Source organism: Pholis gunnellus (assembly GCF_910591455.1).
Source record: "Pholis gunnellus genome assembly, chromosome: 3".
NCBI classification, from domain to species: domain Eukaryota; kingdom Metazoa; phylum Chordata; class Actinopteri; order Perciformes; family Pholidae; genus Pholis; species Pholis gunnellus.
Window position 1 is genome coordinate 22,020,323 of NC_136529.1, and position 25,066 is coordinate 22,045,388.

Consider the following 25,066-nt stretch of genomic DNA (forward strand, 5'->3'; position numbering starts at 1 on the left):
ACACACACACACACACACACACACACACACACACACACGATTATTATTATTCGTGTGTGGGTGTGTAAAGAAAAGGGGGCATGGTCTCGTCTCCCTTTGCTGAAATGTCAGAATAAGCCAGTCCTCGTACATTCTCACAGTTGGCTGTACTGAACAAGCACCATGCTCTGCTGCTTCCTCCTGGTAAGTAGCAACACGGACTTGAAATCTTTTTTAAATGACTTCAGTTAAAGTTAGACGCTATTACTTCATTTTTATAGCTGTCAATTTCTGATTAAAGTCAGTGTTACTTAAAAAGGAATATTCATTTATCTTTAATTGTGATTGAAAGTTTAACAATATGATTTAAATGATGGAATATCAATAATTTTATTATAATAATAGGGTTCCAAGAATTTGGTTATCTATGAAAATCAGTCACTTTTTTTACCTTTGTTTACAGTCAATATTATTTTCCATCACTCCGCTGGTCTAAGTTCATGTTTCCGTGGAGGTTAATGTCTTCCCACAAGTGTTTAAGCGAGTCAGTGGTGTAAAATTGACCTTTTTGATACAAAATAATTAAAAAACTCTGTATAGTCAAAAATGAGTTGCAAAGTACAGCATCCCACTGTGATGTAATCATTTCTCTGGAAATGTGTGTGTGTGTGTGTGTGTGTGTGCATTTCTGAACTGGTTTCCCAACATAGCAGCACGAGCTTTAAACACTTACATTGCCAACTGGTGAGAAACCATAAAATATGAGCTGCGCCTCAAACAAAGAAGTGTCATTAAAACTGCAAATTCTAAGGAAGAATGTCTTCATAGTGAAGTTCAGTGCTTCAGGTTTGGTTGGCTTCTTGTCTTTCAGGTTTTGTATTCCTCAACTGCAACATGCTCAAGGCTGCTGAGCCGTCACAGAAGGTCTTGGATCGTTGACTCCTTCACTATTGAGGAGGGGCATTCAGGGCCCTTCCCATATGAGCTGGGAAAGGTGAGAAACCATCCAGTCAGTAAATAAAAAGTTCAGCCAGAATAGCCAATGTGTTCATTTTCAAGCTCAAATACCAAATATCATTGATAGACCTGTTGATTATAATAAATACAGTTACCAAACATGGCAGATCAAGTTATTTCATCATGAAAATGTATAAAAGACAAATAAAAAGTCTCAGGCTCCCCAAAGCCAACTGTAAAGTGTTTGTTGCTTACAGATAAATGTTGAGCGGAAATATCGAGTAAACTTTGAGCTCTATGGAGAAGGAGTGGATAAGGAGCCAAAAGGAGTTCTCTCTATTCACAAGGAATCTGGCATCGTGTTTGTACACAGGGCTGTGGACTACGAGGAGAATAAACTGCTTAAGGTTCGACTCGCATATAACATTCCAACATTTCGTAACAACTAGGAATCCACTTTTGTCACACTGCTGTAAAGTTCCACACACTGATTAGGGATGCACAATATGTCATATTGGTATTGTAATAAATAAAACAATTACAGTTAACATAGTAAACATTTTTTATTTAGTATTATTTCGTTCGGGTCCTTGCAGCTCATACAAGCAGGACTCCTCACAGTGGTGTTGCACACTTAAATCTAGTTTTACTCCATATCATTTTACAATATCCATTAATTCAATCACATTTTTTTCTTTGCATTGTGACACATCTTTCAATCCGCAGCTGAAATTTGAGGCCAGCAAGTCTGATTTGTCGATTGACACCGCATTAGGAGTTGAAATCTCCATATTGGACATCAACGACAACCCACCACGCTTTCCGACGGATCTGTTTAAAATCAACGTTGAGCAGGAAACCCCACAAGGTAAAGCCTACAGTAAAGAGTACATGTTTTTGTTCTTTCACAGTGTCTAATAAGTGCACTCTTTTCTTGTCATTTCCCAACAGGCTCACATCTCCTGACTGTGGTAGCCTATGACAGAGACCAGAGAGGGACGCCAAATTCAACATTCCACTATGAAATCAAGTCTGTGGCTCCAAACCCTCCAGACACCAAGTTCACCATTGACAAGTCTGGATCGATCTCATTTAAAGGGTGTTTGGACCATGAGGCAAGTGTCTGTACAGTACATACTATAGAGTAAATACAAGCTGTTCTGCAAGGTCTTCACTTAGAGAATATAAAATATGATGTGTATGCAAGGGAATACAGCAAGCTCGCTTTGAGCAATGTGAATGTATGTTAACAAACACGCTTATCGTATGTGAGGCTTTTTTAAAAGAGTAATCTAATCTAATTATTTTTAATTTTCTTGCATTAAGGTGGCTGAAATGTTCACAGTGGTGGTGGAGGCCAAGGACCACGGTGACGTAGTCAGTCTTTCCAGTTCAACCACTGTCGTCATCTACGTAGAGGACGGCAACAACCACCTCCCGACCATCAGCGGACAAACAGTAAGCAGTTGTCCTGGTTAGCAATGTCATCACCACAACGATTTTAGCACTCACGTCTACATATTTTTCCAAACACATGCAATAGTCACACCTCTAATCTATGATTCTGATGTACAGTACATGCTGGACTTGACATATTGCTGTGGCCATTTGAAAATATGAGAGGAAGTCATGTTTGTGTCAAAACATTAATCTTCAAAATTCTATAATTATGGGCAAAAAGGGCCAAGCTTTTTTAAAAGCCTATTTTCAATTACTGTAGGAAAATAAAAAACAATGTAGGAGGTTTAAAAATATAAATGTATTATTTTTATTGTCCATATGGGGACTTAAGAGCAAACAAACAAACCAAAACAGAGAAATTGGTAAGTAGAAATAAATAAGGCAAAATGTACAAATGGAAATGTGAAACGATAATAAACGAAAGAGGAACTCGTGCTGCAAGTTGGAGTTGCATAACGCAAAAAACCCATTTACTTTTTCTGTTCCACTTCATCATCTAATATAATGATTTTCAATAAGTGGACGCAATGTTTTTCAAACGCTTTTGTCAGTAATTTATTATTATTATTATTATTATTTTCAGATAAGGTAGGAATATATACAACAGATTTTTCTGTGCTTTGTTTATCCAGATAATTTTACACTTATATTTTCTCGTCAACTCCCAGTTATTGAAGGTGGAAAATGTAGGCTATACTATACTTGATCCTGGTGGTAAGTGGTGAGAAGCAGCATGGCAGATTTCTTTCCCCCTGACCTCTGCACCTGTGATTCATACCACAGGGCTCTGGCAAAGTAAAAGAAGATGAGGGCGGGACCTCTCCTCTGCGGCTGCACGTTTCGGACAAAGACACCCCAAACAGCCCGGCATGGAGAGCCAAGTACACCATTCAGGGTGACGAGGGACAGCACTTTCAAATAAAAACAGACCCAGACACCAATGATGGAATCCTGACAGTCATAAAAGTAAGTGACGCCTAGCTGCATGCTATACATTACAGCGACCCCACCTCTAGTCGGACATGTAATTACTACATCGCATGCTTGTCACAGTACGTCTGCTTTCACCTGAGGTTTACATGTTTAAGTGCTTTAACATAATGAATGTTTTATGAATGATGCATACAATAAATTAAAAATAAAAACCCAGAGTACAATTTCAGCCTTTAGACTTTGAGGGTGGCGCACAAGTGGAGCTGACCATTTCAGTGGAAAATGAGGCGCCATATGTCTCCTGTAAAGTGAGGGAGAAGACGCCCTCGGGCCTCTGGAAAGTTGACTCCAGTGAACGGGATGATGATCCTCAGCCTCACTCTGTAAAAGTCGTCATCGAAGTTGAGGACACCAACGACCCCCCACTTTTCAGTGTGACGGTCAAAGACGCCATGCTGGAGGAGAACGCACCCATTGGAACCTGGGTGGAGAAGGTGACAGCTGTGGATCCCGACTCCAGTCACGCAAGAGATTTTGTGTAAGAGGCTATGTTTACGGTCTGGTTTGTTTGTCGGCAGGATTAAGGAAGAGAAAACAAAACTAGCCTGATTTTTAACAGATCTGGATCACAACACGTACAATTTTTCACTTGCGTAAAAGTCCAGTGCTCTAGGTTATAATATGTGGGAGCTCTAATCTGGGAACTCCTATACTAAAGCACATTGTATTTGTCCTCAGGTACGAGGTAGGAAATGACCCTGCTGGCTGGGTGACGGTGGATCCACACACAGGAGACATCACAACATCCAAGACGCCAGACAGAGAATCCCCTCATGTCGTTGACGGTGTCTACACCATCTTAGTGCATGCAGTGGACGCTGGTAAAACTCAAAGTGTTGCTGAATGGCACAGACGCAAACCAATTATTTGATATTTTTATGACTGAGGAAATGTTTTATTCAAGTCTCTACTGCTTTGTCACACTATTTTAGTCATGCTATAGCAGCATGGCTCTAGGGATGACTTTGGTGATCCCCTGACTTTTCCTCTGGTGCCACAAGCAATTTAAAGTGTTCAACTAATTTGTGAAATAACTCCAAATTTGCTGGATGAATTAGCACAAAATGTGGTACAGACATGTACTTTCCCCAGATGATTATCCCCGGAGGTGGACAAAGTAGCCTACTAGATCACCATCTGCTACTCAAAAGAAATTTAAAAGAAAAACTAATTTTGTTAAAATGTACTCAAGTAAAAGCAAAATGTATGACATTATAAAAAGGGGGACGCTGGGGTGGTGGGGTGTGTGTGTGTATGTGTGTGTGTGTGTGTGTGTGTGTGTGTGTAGGGGGGGGGGGGGGGGGGGGGGGTGTATGATACTGTTGAATTAAAGAACATATTTAGGCTACAAAACAGATTGCATCATTTGTTCCACTTAACTTATGCACAAGTTGAACAACATCAGCAACAAGACCGCTTCTGGTCAAACCAACAGACGGGCAGTCGGTGCATATACGATTATCAACTATAAATATACATATACAACTGATTATTAATTCTAAATATACAACTGATTATCAATTATACATATACAACTGCGCTCCTCAGTGTAGCCTCACAAGAAAGAACCCGAAAAAGAGACTAAACTCAAGAAATAAAGCGAGCTATGGACACCACGGCGCCAGAAACTTCATTTCAGAATCGAACAGTAGAACAAAAACATCCCCAAAGCAGACCACGTGGACATGTAAAACAAACGCACTAACTACGTTGCCAGCGGTTGTTGACGTTCTCATCGGCGCTCAGCAGCGTGTTGTGGTACTCACCCATCTGAAACGTCACCGTGAAGTCCTCCATAATGTGGTCCAGGTTCAACGTCTCAGAGCATGACCAGTCCACCGGTCTCTCTCCCGCAGCGTAACCGGTCAACTCGGCCTCTCTGGTCCCACTGCGTTCCTCACACGCCTGAGTATCCGCCACAGCATGTCAGCATATAGCATGCTAGCCAGACCCAGCTGTCCACTACTGTGCAAGGTTATGAACCCCGTGGGCGCGTCAAATATGAGTGCTCGCCAGGTGGTTTAATGAATCCGTCATTTATTAAGATGAATATAACATTTGTAAACTGCGAGGGTGTTCAATAATGCTAATTATAACCGCACCGTGTGATCACCGTGTGATCCATAACTTGATTGAGCCGGAGGTGCTAGTGGCTCAGGCACCTGAACCCGTGACCCGTGAACTCAATCCAGTCAAATCTCTAACCTTCTCCGGAGTGTCACCACGTCGGATAAGGATGTATGAAGAGAACGTGGAGCTTTCCTCTTATGTGCTTTCCTCTGTTCTATTCCCACTCAGTGTATCAGGGCTTTTCATGTCACTTGTGCTTTTTTACTCTGTAACGGATGCAACTTTAACAAAGTGCTTGTGATACATTTTAGCATAAGTATATTTACAGACAAAAAAAAAAATCTCCAAAAAGTAAAAGTACTCCAACATGACTTTGTTACAATAAGGAGAGTACATGTAATTAATCACTTGCACCGCTAATGACTTTGGTTATCATCTGACTTTTCTTCTAGCCCACCATGAGGTTCACATTTGTGGTTTTAAGTGAAATGTCTCAACAGCTGTTAGATGGATTGCCATCAAATTTGCAACATATATTCAAGCACTCGTTAAAAGATAACTTGGAATAACTTTGGTGATCCTTTTCATCTGGCACCACCATCGGGGTCAACATTTCCATTTCTGACCAAATACCAGCAAAATAGCTTAAACCTCCCACTGCCGAATGTTAACATGCTAATTTAAGGTGGTGAGAATAGTGTGAACATTACACCTGCTTCACATCAACATGTTAGCATTGTCATTGTGAGCATGTTAGCATACTGACCTATAAGTGTAAGTAACTCGTATTCTTGTTTTTTTCCCCGTCTTGGACAGGTAAGCCACCAATGACAGGCACAGCCACATTGAACATCCATGTGACTGACAAGAACGACAACGTGCCTCACCTAACGGTGGACTATGTTGATGTGTGTGTGTCTGACGGCCCCACCACCACCAACATCACCGCCTTTGACCTGGATGACAATCCATTCGGAGGGCCTTTCACATTTGAACTGCCGGGGGATGTCAACGGAAAATGGAAACTGGATCCCTCATATGGTAGAGACAGCAATGACATGAAGTGAAATATTGGGGCATACATAAAAAAACTAAAAAAACATTTAAATTTGGGACTGTCTCTCACAGGATACACAGCTGGACTGGTGAAGATGCCCGATGTGATGGCTGGCCCGCATACAATTAATCTGAAGATCTCGGACATGCAGGGACAGTTTGGCGCTTATATCCTCAGTGTGACCGTGTGCGACTGCTCTGTGACATCCAACTGCCAAAGCGGCCGCGTTGCCACAAAAGCTGCCTCCGGTGCTATCGGCGTAGTGTTTGCCTCACTGTTTTTACTCCTGGGTAAGAAATGACATGGTTGCCTTTAGTATCAGAGAATACTGTGATATCGTCACAATTCTGATTACTCACTGCAAATTGCATTTTGTGTGGTCTCCTGCTCGCTGACAGTTCTGCTACTGATGGCGGTCGTCATCACCTGCAAAAAGAAGTTCATCCCTTTAGAGACCAGTGATGAAGGAACACTCCTTGAATCGAACATTGAGACACCTGGAACTGACTGCAAGGTCACTGCTTAAAAACGTTTGCAAACAATCCTGTGATACTTTTCCAGATTTGTGTTCATGCTAATATCAGTCACTGTTTTTTTCCCCCTCAAGTTAACTAACATTGTCCTGGCACTGTACACTGATAAGATGCGCTACTTATCACCTCAATGGAGAAGTCTGCATGACAGAAACAGCTCAGATTCAACAACGGTGGGAAAAGATGGAAATTATGGAGACTATGTGTTTGATTAATTGCAATAATCTTCAGATTTGTATACGTTTTTATGTTGGACTTTCAAAGGTTTTCTTAAACATACTTTGATGATAACCTGCCTTGTAAAAATGAAAGACTGCTATTTTGAGTGGACCCACTGTAGTCAAAATGATCCGTTTATCACAGTTGCTCCTGTCACTTTTCAACAGGACAGGGAGCAAACCTCCATCAGCAAACACTTCACACATTCCAGCGCGGAGAATGTTTCCTACCTATTCAATGACGACTCGATCCAGGTAATATGCACTTATTGAAAGTCAACTATCAGTTACGACTGTGCATGCAAATAATTCCTGTATCACTCTTTCCTCTAATCGTAGGCAAATTGGGAAACTCTAATAGCCAATGGCAACCATCGCAACCACCAGGTAGACAGTTGTTTTGAATTGTCATTATTGCTCATTACTTTGAGGAAGCAGCTGAAGAAACGTAATCATGTGAACTGTTTTTTTGTACAGATTGATGACAAGAGGACAATGAATTTCCTCGACAAAAGGAACTCAAGCTCTATAATGGACGCAGCTCTCCCAGCCCTGCTTCATACGGTTGGTAGTGCAGCTACAGTATCATGTATACTCTGCAAAGTAAGGCACTGTAAAAGCATGCACGCATGCATGCGCCTGCAGCAGAAGAATCGCTGTATACACCGCATGCACAATTGTTTTGTATTTTTGAGGATTCATTTTATTATTGAACAACTACAGGGCTCTCGGTCAACAAACAACTCAGAATTTACAAATAAACATTTCTGAAATTTCAAAAAAAATATCAGTGACCAATACAGCCACCCTTCTTTTCAATAACAGTCATAAGCCTTCCATTGATGGATTCTGTCACTTTCTTGATCTGTTGACGATCAACTTGTTGTGCAGCAGCAAACAGCCTCCCAGACACTGTTCAGAGAGTGTGTACTGTTCTCCTTCACCGTAAATCTCCCGTTTAAGAAGGGCCCACAAGTTCTCAATAGGGTTTAGGTCAGGTGAGGAAGGGGGCCATGTCATTATTCTTTCATCTTTAAGGCCTTCACTGGCTAGCCACGCGGTGGAGTACTTCGATGCATGCGATGGAGTATTGTCCTGCATAAAAATCATGGTCTTCTTGAAAGATGCAGACTTTTTCCTGCACCACTGACTTGAAGAAAGTGTCTTCTAAACACTGGCAGTAGTTTTGGGAGTTGATTTTGAGTCCATCTTCAACACCAAAAGGTCCAACTAGCTGGTATTATTAAAGATGAGCTAGTTGGACCTTTCCTTTTCATAATCTTTCATTTAGTTGCCCAATAATTGTGCACACATAGATATTCTCCTAAGAAAGCCAAAACCTCACTCTTACTTTCTTAAATAATCAGGTTTGAGGTTTATTAACATTTTGGATTGACCGAGAGCACTGTAGTTGTTCAATGATAAAATGAATCCTCAAAAATACAACTTGCCTAATAACTGTGCACGCAGTGTAGTTAAGACTTTGCTCGTTTTTTTGACTCCTCCTGCAGAAGCTCTCTCACCTGGAGACAGAGGAAGATCTGCCGGAGTATCCGCCTCACCCCTACGCAGATGAGAGGGACTCGGACAACCTCTCGGAGCTGGACAGCATCGACATTCCCGACGACGATTCATTCGAGAACGCGCTGAAAGACTTGGGCCCCAAGTTCAAGAAACTGGCTTCCATTTGCAAGCCGCCACATACACAAAACATCACATAATGTGATGGAGAATTCATGAAGAGTTAGGAAAATACAACTGTGGTGCTTGGAGAATCCGACTACACTTTCACTAAGCTACGTGATTGTGATATGACCACAGACGTTACCGACGTGGGGCTGGCATGGCGAAATCATGGTGAAGATTAACTACAAAAAGCGCATCAGATACTTCGCCCTGTGTATTCATTACACACTGTATATATATATATATATATATATTGTCTGTTTTAAGAATATTTTATGTGTGTATATATTTATGTATATACATAAAATATTCTTAAAACAGACAATTCGTTCATGTGCAGTATTAACTGTTAAATATCACTATTTCCAACGTGCATAATGTGAATTCAACCATTCAGTTTTGAGCTTTTTACCGTTTGATTGTAGACCTACCTAGGATTATTTTCATATATAAACTTGTACACTCTGGGGAAATATATGACTTCATTGCCAAGGTTGGAATTAAAATTGCAAAAGGAATACAGGCTAAGGCCAACAAAGTGGATCACATCACTCCAGTTCTGAGGTCTTTGCACTGGCTTCCTGTCCAACAAAGAATTGACTTTAAAATCTTGCTGTTTATAAAGCACTCAATGGTTTAGGGCCAAAATACATCTCTGATCTGCTGCTACCTTATGAACCATCCCGACCCCTTAGGTCGTCTGGGACTGGTCTACTTTCTGTTCCCAGAGTCAGAACTAAACATGGAGAAGCAGTGTTCAGTTTTTCTGCTCCACATATCTGGAGCAAAGTCCCAGAAAGCTGCAGGTCTGCTGAGATCCTCAGCTCCTTTAAATCAAGATTGAAGACTTTTGTTTGCTGCTGCCTTTAATTGAACCACATTCAAGGATATTAATCAATCTCCTGCATTTTACTAGTGTATTTTATTTCTTACACTGCTTTTTAGTTTTTAATGTTTCAATGAATGTTCTCATTTTTAAATCTCCTTTTCTTTTGCCTTATGTTTTAATGGTTTTATGTGAAGCACTTTGAATTGCCTTGTTGAAATGTGCTATACAAATAAACTTGCCTTACCTTATCAGTCACGAAGGATTATATGATAAATGAGTTGATTGAGGTGTGAAGAGGTATGCATGTTTATTTGTTCCGGCTCCTTTTCGAACATTTATCAATTAATCCGTTATGAGAGTTGGTTTGTCACATTTACTTTTCATTTTGTATTCTTTTTTTTTTAACAGGTTAGAAGGGAATAAATACATATAAAAAAGAAAATGGTTGTCAGTCTATTCATCAACATGAATTTCATTAGTTTATGAAAAGTAGTGTCAAAAATCGGTGAAAGGGCATTTCATTTGTTTAAGGACCACCGAAGGGTGTGGCATTTTAAGGCGCTGCAAGGAATTGTGGGGCTGCATCATCTTCCCTTTGGTAAAGGAAGGTCGTGTTTCCTATGCTAAATGAGCTAAGAAAGGAAGCATTGAAGCAGATTTCATGAGCATTTAGACACTTCTATCATACAGTCACTTTGATACTTCCAGGTCATTTCACTCAGTTATGAACCTTCCTAAGCAAAAATGACTTTTCAACCGCAGCCAAGCTGTGGTTTTAAGGTTGATGGATGCCAAAGCCAACACAGAGATGGAAGTCATTCTGATAATTATATGTTATTTAATAACAACTGTTACAAAGTCCTCCACAGTTTTCATTTTACAAGTAGGCGAACAAAAGTAAAGTAGAGCTGTCCTCCAAAAGCAATTTGGAGTTACATTCAGACAGTCAAGTAGAGAGAAGCATTGAATACATCTAGCAAAAACAAAAACTACATTACGGGCCTGCTGGCCTGTTCAAAAGACGCATTCGACATTAGTTTTACCAAGCTAACTGCAAATTAATAAATTTGCTTCCAGCTGCTTGATTAAAAGAAATTGCTCTCCCATTTCATATAATAAAGCTTCAAAGTACAAAATTCCCTGAATGCGAATTTGGGATAAAGGAAAAAAAAAAAAAAAAAAAAGTATTCGCTTTAAATTGGGGGGAAAAAGGGAGGTACTTCTTTTAAACAAGTAGAAAACTACAATATTTACAGAAAAGGTTAACAAAAAGACAAACAAAAGTGCATTTACACCCTCCCACTAACAATTTTTGGGAGGGGTCGCTGCTCGGGGGTGCTCTGCCCTCTGCGTCCTCGGCCCCTGAATCCTCTGCCTCGCAGGAAGCGGCCGGGCACTCCAAATGTTTCCATGTTCATTTTTTTCTCCTCCGCCCAGGTGGTTCTCCTTCGGACGCACAAAAAAACAAAAACAAGTTACATATATTGTTGAGCATTACAAACCGCTGAGGTAACAGAAAGACAAAACAGCAATAGTTACATAATCACCTGGGCTTAAGGTCGGAGGAGATGTTGTCAAAGAAGCATTTGGCTTTGTCGTAGTACTTCTCTCCGAGAGTGTCGTCCTCCTGCATACCCGGGCTGTCCTGAGCCTCCCCAGAATCAGACTTTTCCACTGCAGCAATTCACAAAAAACAAAACTTAAAACTAAAATGCATATATACCCTAAATTGCTTTACGTGATGTTCACTTTTGACAGATATCCTTTGAAATAAACATACCCGCAACCTCCTTAGTAAGATCATCTTTAAACTGAGCATTTGCAGTTTCAAAATCAAAATCTGACTCAAACTGCAAGGTTGTGGCCTTTGAGTTTTTCACGAGAAGTTGGCCTCTGCTTCGATTCCTAGACCTGCGACTGCCTGCAAGTGAGCACCAGAACATTTTTTTGGACAAATGACAAAGACTAGTGTAAAACCGGCTTTAGTAACCATTTAGAACAGGTTCATCTAGTCTTGGTATAGTCGCATGTCAGACAGCAGAGCTAAAAGAGTCTACTTTGGAAAAAGATCCTGCTGCAAGTCTGCCATCTGATGGACCAAACAGTGACAAAAATACTGCAACAAGTCAGTAAGAAATAGCTTAGAGCGTACATTTCTAATTGCAATACCTTGCTTTTGCCTTTCTTTCTGGTTCTCAGTGTCTTGGACTTGAACCTTGGCTGCACTTGGCTGAGATGGTGCTCGACCTAAACATAAATAAATTAAATGTTTAAGCCTTTAGATGGATTAGAAGCAATGCTAAAAACAGAAGAGTGCTTTCTCTTGTACAATATGAGCCACTGTGCGAGAGCGCTTACTGGTGGGAACGTTCTCCTTATGAACCTGGCCAGAGCGCTGGTTTGGACGAACAGGCTGTTTGGCCTGTGGTTGGGTAGAAGTCTTTCCCTTTTTCGGGGCGGCACTGACCGAGGGCACGGTCTGGACAGCCTGCTCGACCATGGGAGCCCTTCTGGCTGGGATGCCATGAAGTCCCGGCACTGAGGGAGCAGGAACAAACATGGTGGGTAAATAGCCACTGACAATCCACTTTAGCATTGGAAAAAAAGCGGAATACAACATTCAATGTACCGAGGCCCAGTGCTGCGTTGTACTGCTGGTTGAGTAGAGAAGTAGCAGCCAGCTGGTTGTAGGTGGGCATCATGTCTCTGTATGAACTCCAGCGTGGGTGATACGCAGCAGAAGAGTTGCCAAGGGACGACTGAAATCATAAAAAAGATAAGACAAATCAAAACCCTGTTTTATCAATAGAGCAATATGACATTTTGATGAACGTCATGTGTAAATAACATTAAAAACCTCTGCCAAATCTCAGAGCACACACACCTGTACAATAGCAGGGTCACGAGGAAGTCCATGGTGGGGTTTCGGTGGCTCAGACACAGTGATATCTTTGATGTCACTTCCTCTGAAGATTATATATTCATAAATTTCATCTTTGGGTGGTGCCGGTCTGTCTGTGTGCCGGTCCTCTGTCCCATAGGATTTAACTGTTGGGAAATAAATACGTTTTGTTTAAGTACAGCATACAGTTTACATTAAGGAACAGACGGAAAGCTCACTCTACCTTCATGTATTGAGATAAGTGTCAAAGAGAAAAACACGTGTCGCATACAGGCCTACCAACCTACCTTTGGCTAACGCAACGGTGGACCTATCCGTGTCGACAGACGATAATATCCCCTCATACCGCATCTGCGCCTTGGATATCAAACTAATCTTACTGCCGATGTACGGGGTGCCTCCTCCAGCACTCATGTTTGCAACGAAAACTCAAAAGCAGCGGCTAAATCTCAGCGCGTTGAACCACGGCACACATCCGACACGAATCAATCAGATCAAGCTGTGCGCACAATCAGCGCGCACCTGTGCGCTTTATAAGATTGTCAGTGACGCGCCTCTTCGCCGATGGCGCTCACCTGCGTGTGAAATAGGGGTTAGTTTATTTTGCTATCCGGCGTACACCGCAAGAAACGAAGCGCAAGCCTGTGTGGAGTATACGGCCTTGGTAACACTGGACATCCTGTTGCTATGATAAGCAAAACGACCGGAAAGGCTAGCGGTGACCATGGAGGAGTTTGAGGGAGCGGTGGAAAGTGGTTTTAAAAAATTACTTTTATTTTACTCCCTTGACGACACAATTATGAGCACTTGATTCATCTGTCCCACCTAATCTGCCAATTATGTAGGCTATGGGAGGAATTTGATCTCCCCAGAAAGGTGAGAAGATGGAAAATCAACTATTTATTTATTTATTATCACAGTATAGGCTATATCATATTATACTACTCAAGATAATCAAGTCACATTTGGATGTGAAAAAGAAAAGTAAATTGTGAAATGGCAGTTTGAAAATGTAGATACAGGTTACAGGGGTTTAACACATTTTTTATATCATATATCAAATTTCGTTCTTCAGTTTCCCTTTTCTTTTTAACATATATACGAGATGATTACCATAAGTAGTACAATATAACACTAATGATATGCCATTATCATTCTATTTCAATTGTGCGTGAAATTCCATAACAATTGACACATGCTAAATTCCTTGCAGCTGCATTTGATAATGATAAAAAAGGTGAGGATGCGATAATTGCTCATATGAAAAGTGTATAAGCCTACCAGAAAATGATTAGCAGCGAGGGGTCTTACAGCCTAACGCCTCTTAGATTGGACTGTACATTTCTAACTTTTGAATACATGACTACAGTAGCCTTAGCTCACATTTAGATTTACATTACACTTACATTACACTTGTTTAAAGTACTGTTGTGTTTTTTTGGTGCACTATATTTTATTGTAAATGTTAATGTTTATATTGTGTGCACTGTTTAATGTTATGCACCATCCACCATGTCACATTCCTTGTATGTGCAACATACTTTAGCAAATAAACGGTTCTGATTCTAATATTTCTAAAATGAAAGTAAAACGTAAACACACACTTAGTTTGCATCGTGCATTTATCTAAAAAAAATCAGCGCACGTGGGACCTTAACCACAGTGTTAGTCCGATGACTGCTGACAGCACTGTAGGCTACACTATTAGCTCTCTAACAGGAGGGCGGGGCTCCCTCAAACGCCTCTTTACAACAGCTACTTCACTTGTTGGCCAAAAACACTGCAGCCATCTTGCCCCGCGCGTCAAGAGTGAGTACACTCTGAAATTAGGTTCGTTGGCTTGTTGTAAACCACGTTATTATTCTACCAATAGTCGCGCGGTGCAATTCTGAAACCAAATCGCCATTGGGTTTGTGTAAACACGTCGGCGACGATGTAATATTTGATGAAGACAATTCGTCTCCGATACGATGTTGTTCCGTCTTACTCATCCCCCGGAATGACAGCTGAAGCCATTGGTACCGCCTTTTAGAATGCGGAGCAGCCAATCACAGCTCGCCGAAATCCCCCGCACGGAGACGTTTCGCTGTTGTGCGCATGCGCATGTCAGTTGGTAAGTCCCTCCGCTCTCTCACAAGCTCGCAGGAGTGTGAAGATGGCGGTTGGGTCCGGTCCGCTGGATGAGCCTTTTTTACACACAGAGGCGAATAAAGCGGTAGTTCGTCATTCCGTTCAGTCTGTAGAGTCACATCTGTCGTTATTGTGTCACAACAACCACTGGTGTAGGCACGAGGCAGCCGGTAATTACACGGCTATAGTTCACGGACAAGAAGGTAGCGCGAGCTAATGTCCAGCTGGGACTTGGTCAAGACGATTGCCAAAAGCAGGTACGCTGTAACTACTACTGTTGTTTACCTATTTGTCTCTCCGAGTATACACGAAAAGCAACAGCGGACTGAGAAAAACAGTGTCCGAGTCTTGCACCCATCACAAATTCAAGATTGTTCGTGCTTCTTTTGAACAAGTTGGAAGTGCAGTGTTTGTGTGTGTGTGTGTGTGTGTGTGTGTGTGTGTGTTTGGGGGGGGGGGGGGGGTCTCATCATAACGAGGTCCCCATGGTTCAACCATGGATGCGTCAACGGACTCCACCACGGGACACGACCCGGACAAAACACTTGTTGTTAGTGGCGGTGTGACTTCTCTCCCTAATCACCAGGGAAAAGTAGACTCACACTCAGCGCAGACTTTCAATGGGAGCCGAATTATGAACTCTCACAATTCAGGAAGTGCCGACTCTCTGGCGGGGGCGACGGTGACAAGTGGTACCGTGATATCTGTCAACAACAGTGGACCAGTGGTGTCCAAAGGGCTGGCCAGTGCAGCAATGCATCCCTCGTCAAACAGTGTAATTCAGACGCATCTCGTGAACTCACCGAGTGTCGTCTCTGCGGCTGCAGGACCCACGGTGACGCTCGTCAGGCCGCCCGTGCACACCGCGGGGTCGGGTGCAACTTTGAATGGGAACAATACTAATGCGAGCCTCAACACAGCAGGTCACACGGGTTTAGGCATACAAACCACGCCGTCCAACTCTGTGTCTGTGAGCACAGGGTCGAACATAATCAAAGCAGAGCCACCCACAACAATAATACAGTCGGCACCGCTGCAGGCGGCTGTCAGTCCTGGTGCCGTCGGCGCTGCCCGGATTCCTCCGACTGTAGCCAGCGGTCCCGGCGGGATCCGAGCCCTGACGCCTCAGATGTTGGCCCCAAGGCTGCCCCAGACCTCACCGGGACAGCCCAGTATCGGCCTGCATAACATCCAGCTCCCTCCGGGTGAGTGAAGTCATTGTTTTTACACATTTGACTGATTCACCAATCATTGGTTTGTTGGTCATCCAATAGAAAGTATGTGTCCTCTCAGACTCAACATCAGTAGTGCACCAGATTCCCTAAATAACACAGAACTGTTATTATTTATGGTTCAGGGATGGTGCTTGTGCGCAGTGAGAGTGGACAGCTGCTGATGATTCCTCAGCAGGCTCTGGCCCAGATGCAGGCCCAGGCACAAGGAGGCATGGCCCCTCGGACCGCTGCACCGACAAACGTTCCTCCTGGTCAGGTAAGATCCCTTAGTCTGCCTCGGAAGAGCTTTGTACCGTCAACCATTGTGTCACTTCAGTGTCACGGCCAGTGTTATAGTCCATGTACAGGTCGCCATCCTGCCTATAGCGCAGGGTAGCACCTGTTGAGTAGAATATTAGTTCATCTATAGCTCATGTGTAGGTATACGGATAGCAGTGTGCTTGTATATTATTGTGTTGTATTCATCACAATATATTATTTAGATTCTTTGGACAACTATATGTTTCCTGTTTCATGTTTACAGTTTCAATTCGATGTAATTCAGGGGCATGCGATCGATTTGAGACGGTATCATTTGCACATTTAACACAATCGGTTACATTACTTACATGCATATGAACTCACATTCACTCACATTCACATTCATGCTAAATTCTAACTAGCATTTTATTTATGTAATTTACGATGTAGACAGTAGATGTCTTCTGGTTTTGATGAAACTGTTTGATGTCCATCACGTCCTGTTTTGTGTCTCGTCTCAGGCTCCTGGAAACATCAACAGACTAGTGGCCCCCAGCACAATCCGTCAAGGCTGTCCCGCCCCGACGCCACTCGCTGCGACCACCACTCTTCACAGACCCCCCATCCTTCAGGTAACCCCGACTGACATCATAACTTGCTCATGCTACAGACTGACGGATGATACAAAGTGACCCATTCACTGTTTGACACATAAGCTGGTAATATCACACTCTACTATAATACAGGATACAAACTCTCATCCTCTAGAAGATGTGTTGTTTGGTTCATAGTGTGGATAAATGTTTTTCCCATTCCCTGGGTTTATTGGTAATCCTGAAACTTGTTTCCTGGATTTACTGTTGTGGAGTTGAGACCTAGATTGAAGGAATTCATTTATTTATAAAGAGTTGAAACTGAAATACGTCAGCAGATTTGCCAGTCACAAATATAGGACGCTGACGTCTTTACTAATGTCATTTTTTTGAGGAAGGAAACCCAACTGAAATTCAGTGCAGGAGAAGAGCACCTGTTTCCTCTTATGAACCTGACATTTGATGCAACTTTGAAGCAACTCGAAAACCCACACATGACTTGAAACGTGGGTTTTGAAACATTTGAACAACCTAAATAACATGTTTATGATGGTGATGTCTGTCTTCCCAGAGCTCAGTCGGGGCTGCAGCACCAGGAATTACCTCCCGGACCGTCAGCCAAACAGCTGGGACGGCAGTTCCCTCAATCATGATGAGCAGAGTGAGTTGTGCTATGGCCCCGAGGGATAAGACGGTCGTTTAATAGTCGTATCATAAAAGAAGGCAAAAGATGCGGCGATGTATAGCCTGGTTATTCAAAAACCAGACGGGAATCTGTTCATGCTCTGTGTTTTTTCGGCAGGAGACAATAGAGAACGTGAAGAAATGTAAGAACTTCCTGTCTACGTTGATCAAGCTGGCATCCACTGGGAAGCAATCTACAGAGACGGCAGCCAGTGTGAGAGATCTGGTCAAGAACCTGCTGGTGAGTGAGCCCTACATACAGGAGACACACATGCTTTCTCATTTGACAAGGGTATTGTCAAATGACAAATAAATACAATTGTTGACTTAAAAGTAAAAAAAAAAAGAATCCCAGCTGTCCTTTAAAAGTGGAAGCCTCTGATGATGGCTCTCTCTCAGCTCTTTATGCCTGAATGTTGTACTAGGAGGGCAGACTGGAAGCGGAGGAATTCACCAGCAGATTGTACAAAGAGCTCAACTCCTCCCCCCAACCTTACCTTGTGCCTTTCCTCAAGGTAAGATAGCTTGTATTCTATTGTCGTTTTCCCCGGAGTGTCGTCTTTTAAGTGCGTTTCTTTAAATTGTAACCCGTTCATCTTCTGTAGAGAAGCCTCCCAGCCCTGAGGCAGCTCACCCCAGACTCGGCAACCTTCATCCAGCAGAGTCAGCTTCCCCAGCAGGCCTCGGGTCCGGTCGCCTCCACCTCACCCATCCCCACCACGGTGGTCCTGGGCAGCCCAGTGCCCCGCCTCACTGCTGCAGTCAGCAGGCCTCAGCTCCAGCCCGGCATAAGCAAACCAGGACTGACCCCCTCACTGGTAAACCGACTGTCGACCGAACTCAAATCTATAACTTTGAGTGGCGTTTTATATTTCCACTCCTTGACATTATTCTTGTAATAATTACACGATCTGCATTTGGAACTTCATCCATGCAGGTTATCCAGCCCCAACAGCAGAGAGCAATGTTGAAACCTCAGGTAGTCTTACCCACAACCCCCATGGTGACTCTCAGGAATCAGGCCCCTGGCCGCATCATGCTGGGACAGCAACAGCCGGGTGAGGAAGTCAATTTGATCACATCCCCGTCTGTCTGTCTTTCTTTGGGTGACCTGTAGTATTCATTGAGACTTTTGTGTCTCTGCCAGTTCCTGTGAGGTCGGAGGTGTCACCTTTTTTTAAACAAGTCTCTGTTGCGTCCTTGACCCTGGCTCAAAAGAACAAGCTGAAAGAGGCGGGTGGCACATTCAAGTAAGAACAAAGATTACAGAATTCAAATCAGTTTTCACCATAAATGTCCCTTATTCACAAAGGTTCTAGGGAAAGCATCACTTGTTGGTGGAAAATCAACTTTTGTTTTGCCACACCTTCGTTTATGTTTACAGAGACGAGGACGACATCAACGATGTGGCCTCCATGGCTGGAGTGAACCTATCTGAGGAAAGTGCCAATATCCTCGCAACCAATTCTAGACTAGTGGGAGCGGTGACACATTCCTGTAAGGACGAGGCTTTCCTCTCCTTTGCCTTTCTACAGAGGAGAATGCAGGAGATCGGTGAGACGCGTACAACATTTTTGACATAACGGCATCTATCCCTCTATTTATCCTAAAGCCCCAAGATGTCTCCGTTTCTTTTCCAGGTCGGAGGTATGGTGTGACAGACCTGGGTGCGGAGGCGGTGAACTTTGTCTCCCTCGCTACTCAGCAGCGGCTCCAGAACCTGATGGGAAAGGTTACTCTCGTGGCTCAGCAGAAAAACGTCAACTTCAAGGTTTGTTTACGGCATCATTAGAGCGACTCGTACGAGTGTACGTGTCTCCTCCCCACGGTTTAGATTGAGCCTTCACCAGATGCTTGCATCCAATCAATGTTGGCGCTAAGACACTAAAGGGTCCACTGTATTTACGATGCAAGTGACAGATACAATGTTTTGAGTCCACATATGTGCAGTAATCTCTTTTGTAATCTCTTTTGTGGGATAACATTGTGACACTCTGCTGTCTGTCGGCAGGAGGATGACACGCATGAGCAGAGCAGTGATGTTCGTGCTCAGCTCAAGTTCTTTGAGCAGCTGGACCAGCTGGAGAAACAACAGAAGGAGGAACAGGAGAGAGAGATCCTCCTAAAGGCAGCTAAGGTGCAGCTTCACTCACAGATACTAATAGTAATCATACAAATATGTCCAAAGGCTATTGGTGAAATTCACTTTCCACAAAATTGTCGTAAAAGGTAATGGGGTAGCTGTAGGGAAGAGTTACAATCAATTCCTTTCTTTAATAAATACTTTGATCAAATATTCTGCGTTAGAATGAAACATCTTATGCACTCATCAAAACACGCACTTTGTTGCCGTGGCTAGCAGGCACGGCATTGAAGATCTTCTGGGATTAAATAAACTTTCATCCATTTTTTTTTATTTTTATTTTATAGGGCATACTGTGTTGCATTTTTAATGTCTGGATGAGATCAACCCATTTATTTATAATAGCAGGTGTCATAAATGCTGATTTGTTTGGCCTACATTTAGTGCTTTGGTATCCCGCAGCTATTCTCTTCCCCAGAAACACATTCATATTCTGTAAAGTTTGACTAAAGCTCGCTTGCGATTGATGCTGACTCACCCTCAGGACGTAACTCTGAACAATTTCTAACAAATGTACTGTGTGATATATCAAATAGCAATTTACATATATACATATATACATATATATATATATATATATATATATATATATATATATATATATATTAAAAAAACATGTTTTTTGTTGAAGAATTGTGCAGTAAAAAAAAGTAAATATTGATGTTTATGAGACTATTTAGAGGACGTGAACTCACAAGTAATTTATGTAGAATCTGCTTCTGCCAACATCGGTGATTAACGTGTCTTGTTCTCGGCTTTGCAGTCTCGAGCTCGGCAGGAGGACCCAGAGCAGCTGCGCCTGAAACAGAAGGCAAAAGAGGTAGGATGAGAGGGGCAGGACAGTCAACTAGTGTTCAAGCAAAGCATGCTGGGATTTTTCATGTTGCTATGTGTGCGTTATCCAGATGCAGCAGCAGGAGCTGGCTCAGATGAGACAGAGGGAGGCCAACCTAACAGCTTTGGCAGCCATCGGTCCCAGGAAGAAGAGGAAGATTCTGGGCTCTCCATCCTCCTCTGCTGCAGCCGAGGTAACGCTCATTACCCAGTACATTCCCCAAATAGTGTTATTTGTCCTGGGCCAGCGGGATAAAGGAGCGGTGGCGTATCTTGTTTATCCATAAAGTCACCATCTACCTTTTGGCACCACTTTCCTTCACAACCTCAGCCGTCTTCACCCTGCAGCGAACATCTCTTTACGTTCCTTAATTAGCATAAGCTGGACAGAGGCGGAATGGAGAGTCTTTTCACATACTGCTCGGTAGTTCTGAGAGTACACAATACCCATGCACAACGTCAGCTGACTACAGGAAGTCACCGGTCACATTCCTTAAATACTCACATTCATCTGCTAGTTGTTCTTTTATACACATCACCGTTATTGGTTTAATTAATTGATTTATCTACTGACTACAAATCTCTCTGTTCTACATTTTTGATTGCTATATATATATATACACACTCCATGTGTTGGGGGTTCAGCTCTGTTTAGTGTTTTCTTTCTCTCCACATTCAATCTTCCACTGTTTGGATTCACTAGGGAGCATCCACAATAGCAGAGGCTGTTCTCAGAAATGAGCGTCAAACCATTCGCTGCAATAACTGGCCCGGTCTAATTCCCTCAGGAAGCTACGTGCGATATCCCTTCTTCTGTTTACTTACTTTGACAAAGGCTGCAGTAATTTAAAAAGGTGGTGTTTATTTGTACACCTTCCCTCCCTTTGTGCTGGTCTTCTTCTGTAGACGTCTTCATAATGTTTATTGAATTGTATTCTGTTGGGTACGATGCAAATTGCTGGAGCAGTAAATGGTAAGTGGGTAAGATGTTATCAAAACAAACAAACGCCCATGGACATAACATTTAAACCAAACAGTATTGTGTTTTTCTATAAGCAATAGAGGTTATGACTGCAGGGCTTCCTAAATAATCTGCATGGCATTGCTGGCAAAAAATGGCATTTACAGAGTTAAAAGCATGCAAGAAACTACTTATAATGATCACGGTTACAGTGATCAATGGCTCACAAAGCTTGGGACAGAATCACTCCTTTACAAACGCTGTTAAAATAATTTGTTATAGTAATGAAATAGTCCACTTACAGTGTTCATCTTTGGTCTTTTCATACATGACAATCTTTTTTAAAACGTAAAGTAAACTGTCTGCTTCAGGCTGGCTACCTAAGGCTGGTGCTGCGTGCATATTGAAGTCATGATAGTTAAAACGTAGTGTTCCAAAGGTTTCCTTGTGTCGTCTGCTAGCAGTCATATGCATACAAATACTCATCACTACTTTATATTCATGTAATTAATATACAAATGTCAATTAGATGGCAATCTGCATGAGAAATAATGAAAATAGAAGCGGTTCCCGCTGTACTTCATGGCACTACGGTGTCACAAAAGCCTTTTCTTTAACCATTTCTAAATGTCATGTGTTGTGCCGTTGTCACACAAACTGTTGAGCTCTAAAGCACTTTAAAACCTTACTCTTGTAGGGGAAAAAAATAGTTCTGATGTAGTAAAGGACAAGTTCATTGGCCAACATGCATCTATCCATTACATTTCTTTACTGCTCTCAAAGGAGTTCAGGGTTGTGTGGAGCGGACGTCTATCCCATCATGCTTCTGACAAGAGGCAGGGTCTATTTAAGTGCTCTCACATGCATACCAACAGTTAAACCATAGCTATCTATTTCAATATTTCATCATTTTCCTATAGCTTTACTCAAACCTCTCTGCTGGCTCGCTGGTGTTCATGCAGTGTGGATATATTTATCTTGATCAAATGGTACATTTCTATTTAGTTGAGCTATTCCACAAGCTCTCCACCAACTCCCCCCGGTAACTGCAGAAATAGGGCTGCGCTCTGGGGTACGAGCTCTCCTGCATGGATTTCATTGACCGCATGCGTTTGGATTGTCGAATTGAATCCGGAGCAACCCATGCAGGAGAACATGCAAACTGTGCCCGGGGAAGGCTCCAGCCAGATGGGGCTTTCAAACAGTGCACACACTCCGCCACGCTGCTGCTAAACAATATTCATTTCAATGTAAAAAAAAAATATATAAAAGATATGTGGGTAAAGACGCATGCAGGCACAAACTTTTCCGAATATTTCTTTGGGTCTACTCATCATATACATGTCACATACACCCCCCCACACACACACACACACTCTCTAAACCTCTCTTTCTCCCGCCCATCTTGTCAGGGATCAGGACCGGGTTCCTCTCCGTCTGGCGGGGCTGGTCCGTCGGGCTCCAGACCCACGCGGCAGCGCATCACGCGCGTCAATCTCAGGGACCTGCTCTTCTGTTTGGAGAACGAGAGATCCACCAGTCACTCCCAGTTCCTCTACAAGGGCTTTCTCAAATAGGCTCGACGTCAGAGGGGAGAGGAGGGGGAACGTGTGTGGAGAGACCAACCGCTCCCACCACAGAGACGGCATATCTTCTAAATGAAGAGGAGGAGGAGAGTGGCGTCACATGGCACATTTGGAAGCTTTTTGGATATACCCGATAACCTGAAGTACAGTAATAACCATATTGGATGGCCTCTCTCCCCCCCCCCCCCCCTTTAAATAATGCTTATTTAGCTTCAGAGCACTCATGGACTAATGCTATTTACCCTGTATAACTATTCAAAAAGTGCAGTAATGGATTGTGGGTTATGAGGAAGGGTTTATGTATGAACACATGACTTATTGTACATTATGCACCGTCGCACAGTACAGTATGTTTTCAGATTCTTTGTATGCGCATTAGACTTAAAAGCAATGAAAATCATTTTGTTTTCAAATCAAGTTTTAATCCACCGCCGACTCATTTTATTGAACAATGATTTTATTTTGATGATTTGTTATTAGTTTGACTCCAAACTGTGTAACCTACTGAGTTGCCTTCCTAACTATCAATAAGCCATATAGCCACCCTGAAGCAATTAACCGTGCTGTAACTCACGAAGCAGTAGCTCTGTATCCGTCATCTCCATCACTATACCTTATCTGTTCAGCATATTTATTTACTAAACTTGAGTTTAAATGAATGTTTAGTTATTTATTTAATTTCCCGTGGCGTGCCAGTTGTTTCATGTAGCTTCAATTTAAAACTAAATGCATTTACCTGCATAGGATATGTTTAAAATAAGGTTTGATATGTTGTTGGGTGTTTTAGATTTCAGTGAGTGAAGAGGGGTTTGTTCTTTGTTCTTTTTTTAATCTTTTAAGTTTTTCTTTATGAAATTAGTTTGACATGTATTGATTTCTATAACTTAGTAGGTTTCAGAAAGCTTTTAACCCGTGTTGCTATACCAAACATACATCTACCTGAAAGTGATTTCTATTTTTGTAGCTGCCCACCAACACACATTTTTACTTTTTCAATAGTGACCGACACTGTCCTCCGACTCAAGAAGGACTCGGGAGCATCTTCTTGTATATTTGTAAATGTTACACCTAAAGTTTACACATGGTTTTTGTATAGAATTGACCCACCCAGCATAAAGAAAACCACATTTTATCTATTAAATAGTTTGAATAAATAATGATTTTACAGTAACTGGTATGGTTTGGTGTTTAAAGAGAGAGCTTTTGTATTGCGTTGTATCACACTAGGGGGCAGCATTGCATTATTAGAACATCTGGATGGGAGCTCCGTGTGGCACTGAGGATACTGAGGCTTTGTACATGAATGAGCTGAATGCCTTTAATTCCTTCTGACTACCTGTTCACAGATAATTCCACTTAATCCTCTAACATCTGCAAAGCCACATGTAGTACACAATGCGTGTCCCCCTGGGTCTACACAGGCATCTAGTGAGCACAACTCCCATGAGCAGAACACACAGCTCTCAACCTAGAACGAAAACAAATCACACTCACACACACACACACAGTCTGCCACCAGTCTGTGCAGGTCTATGTTGGGAAGTCTCGTTTGAGTCCGTCTCCATTATGGGCCCCAACACACGGCGCACTGGCAACAGCTGCAACATCAGCTGCGAACGTTCTCCACAAGCATGGGCTGGAAATGATTAGGCCGCTCTGCCACTGGGACAGTTGCCTGATGCCGCAATGATTGGGAGCAGCTTTCGTATCGGCGTTGACCAAAGAGGAACAATAAGTGTATATTTGGAGCCATCAGTGGTGATGAGCCACACTGTCATTTTCTATAATGAAAGTACATCTGGGAGCCACTAGGTGGCAATTTTACCCCATTATAGGATTCTCCCGTGGACTGAAACGGCAGGTTCTTCTTTTATAGTTAATATTATCTTGTTACATTTTGGTTGACGTTAAGTGTTCACATGTTCTCGCTTTGCTCTGCTGGACAATACAGACCACTAAGCCAATCTGTGAGACA

The 25,066-nt window shown here is 42.5% G+C and overlaps 3 protein-coding genes across 3 annotated transcripts; 2 read left to right on the forward strand and 1 right to left on the reverse strand.

Moving 5' to 3' along the window:
- Nucleotides 1-162: 162 nt before the first annotated feature.
- Nucleotides 163-8,989, forward strand: cdh27 (cadherin 27; the record flags this gene model as incomplete). The annotated part of the gene is made up of 14 exons (XM_079186355.1): nt 163-183; nt 851-973; nt 1,194-1,343; nt 1,663-1,804; nt 1,888-2,051; nt 2,263-2,394; nt 3,181-3,363; nt 3,561-3,868; nt 4,069-4,211; nt 6,277-6,501; nt 6,589-6,807; nt 6,916-7,031; nt 7,437-7,523; nt 8,780-8,989. The coding sequence occupies 14 exons, from the start codon at nt 163-165 to the stop codon at nt 8,987-8,989; spliced, it is 2,223 nt and encodes a 740-aa protein (XP_079042481.1).
- Nucleotides 8,990-10,675: 1,686 nt separating this feature from the next.
- On the reverse strand, nt 10,676-13,146 carry LOC306694146 (protein LSM14 homolog B-B-like). The gene is made up of 8 exons (XM_079156875.1): nt 12,973-13,146; nt 12,668-12,831; nt 12,413-12,542; nt 12,142-12,321; nt 11,953-12,030; nt 11,564-11,704; nt 11,331-11,457; nt 10,676-11,229 (listed from the first exon to the last, which is right to left on the reverse strand). The coding sequence occupies exons 1-8, from the start codon at nt 13,097-13,099 to the stop codon at nt 11,073-11,075; spliced, it is 1,104 nt and encodes a 367-aa protein (XP_079013001.1). The 5' UTR covers nt 13,100-13,146; the 3' UTR covers nt 10,676-11,072.
- A 2,150-nt stretch (nt 13,147-15,296) lies between these two features.
- Nucleotides 15,297-24,229, forward strand: LOC306715942 (transcription initiation factor TFIID subunit 4-like). Its single transcript, XM_079186448.1, has 15 exons — nt 15,297-16,020; nt 16,173-16,306; nt 16,812-16,922; nt 17,455-17,544; nt 17,686-17,808; nt 17,993-18,082; nt 18,173-18,385; nt 18,505-18,625; nt 18,715-18,817; nt 18,952-19,121; nt 19,208-19,338; nt 19,579-19,704; nt 20,474-20,530; nt 20,616-20,738; nt 22,918-24,229. The coding sequence occupies exons 1-15, from the start codon at nt 15,312-15,314 to the stop codon at nt 23,080-23,082; spliced, it is 2,466 nt and encodes an 821-aa protein (XP_079042574.1). The 5' UTR covers nt 15,297-15,311; the 3' UTR covers nt 23,083-24,229.
- Nucleotides 24,230-25,066: the final 837 nt, after the last annotated feature.